General features: G+C 46.6%; 1 protein-coding gene across 1 annotated transcript; it reads left to right on the top strand.

Annotated features, from left to right (window-relative positions):
- On the top strand, positions 390–1,031 carry LOC110263750. The gene is made up of 4 exons (XM_021105524.1): positions 390–442; positions 531–634; positions 715–810; positions 892–1,031. Exons 1-4 carry the CDS (start codon positions 390–392, stop codon positions 1,029–1,031), a joined length of 393 nt encoding a protein of 130 aa, XP_020961183.1.

The raw sequence follows: 1,387 nt of genomic DNA on the forward strand, positions 1-1,387 counted from the left end.
TAGTATTTTCTATGTACAAATAGTGTTGGATTTAATTTGGGTTTCAATTACTATATTATTCCCAATTTTATGTGAAATTACCATAATGCCCTTAACCCTAATTTTTAAAATGAGGAAACCCTAACCCGGTAACCCATTACCCGACCCGGTTCTCTCTCAACCCCACTCAATCCCCCCAAACCCAGCCGCAACACAACAACAATAGCTAAAAAAGAAATGGAACGAAGAAAGAAAGGGTTAGGAGGAAAAACGGGAAGAGGGAGAAGGGAAGAGGAAGGAAGGCGCCGGCCGGCAGCACTGCCGCCGCGCCGTCGTGTTACCGCCGAAGGAGAGGAAGCCGCGGACCATGGTCACCACTGGAGGGGAGATCCGCGCCGTTGCTGCGGTTTATGCCGCCGAAATTGCTCTACCGCCACCAGAATTTCTGGTCGCTGCTGTTTTGGTGAGCTTGCCCTATTTCTGGTTCCTCCTAGTTCTGCCAATTCAATATTACTCTGAAACTGTCATTGAAACTGTTGTATTTAATGAAGTGGCTGTCATAAGTTACGTTGTCACTGCCGGAGAAGCTGTTGTGGTCGCCGGAACCATCACCGGAGCTTCTGTAGTTTGATTCAGTCTTTAATCCTTTCTCACGGTAAGCATTTTCATTCCGGAGCTCTTGAAAATCAATATGCTGTAATGTTTGGCCAGAGATTTTGAGGTTTTGTATCATAGGGTCAAGCTCCGGTAATTGCGGGTCACGATTAAAGCTGCCACCGAACCGGTTCGTAGACCGCCGCTGTTCGGTTCAGCCGTTCTTTATTCGTTCCGGTAAGCATGTTTGATTTTCGAAAGCCTTGCGTTGGTGTTATGTTCCGTGTAGTAAAGTGATTGCGATGTTAATGGTTTTAGGAGGTAGAATTCGGTTTGTTTATGCCGCTTGTAGCTGTTTCTGCTTTCGAGAGGGAGCAAGCAGGGCCGAGGTTCTAATTGTCGGTGATTTCGGGCTGAGCAAAAAGGAATCAGTTAACAAGTTTGGGTTGAGTTTTTAAACACCCGCCTGGGTAGTAGCCGCAGTAGTGGTTGTTCCACTGGCTCTGGGTTGAGCGGGTAGTAGCAATGGGGTTATAGCTCAAACCTACTTGCTCCGCGAGGGGTGTTTCTGTCCATGGTTAGCTACCAGGACGTGTCGGGTTGGCTATATAACCGACAGATGATATCATCAGCCACTAGGGACAGGCATGCATCATCTGCATTTGTGTGACATTGGTTGGGTGTGCATATTATACTTGGTTTGCCTATGTGATTAATTGCTAACTGTTCTACTTGTAATAACTGTTTGTTTGTGCTTGAACTTCCTATCTGTGCTTGCATCTGGGACTCTGTTGGATTGTGGTGATTGGTTGTT

Source organism: Arachis ipaensis, chromosome B06 (assembly GCF_000816755.2).
Source record: "Arachis ipaensis cultivar K30076 chromosome B06, Araip1.1, whole genome shotgun sequence".
NCBI lineage: Eukaryota > Viridiplantae > Streptophyta > Magnoliopsida > Fabales > Fabaceae > Arachis > Arachis ipaensis.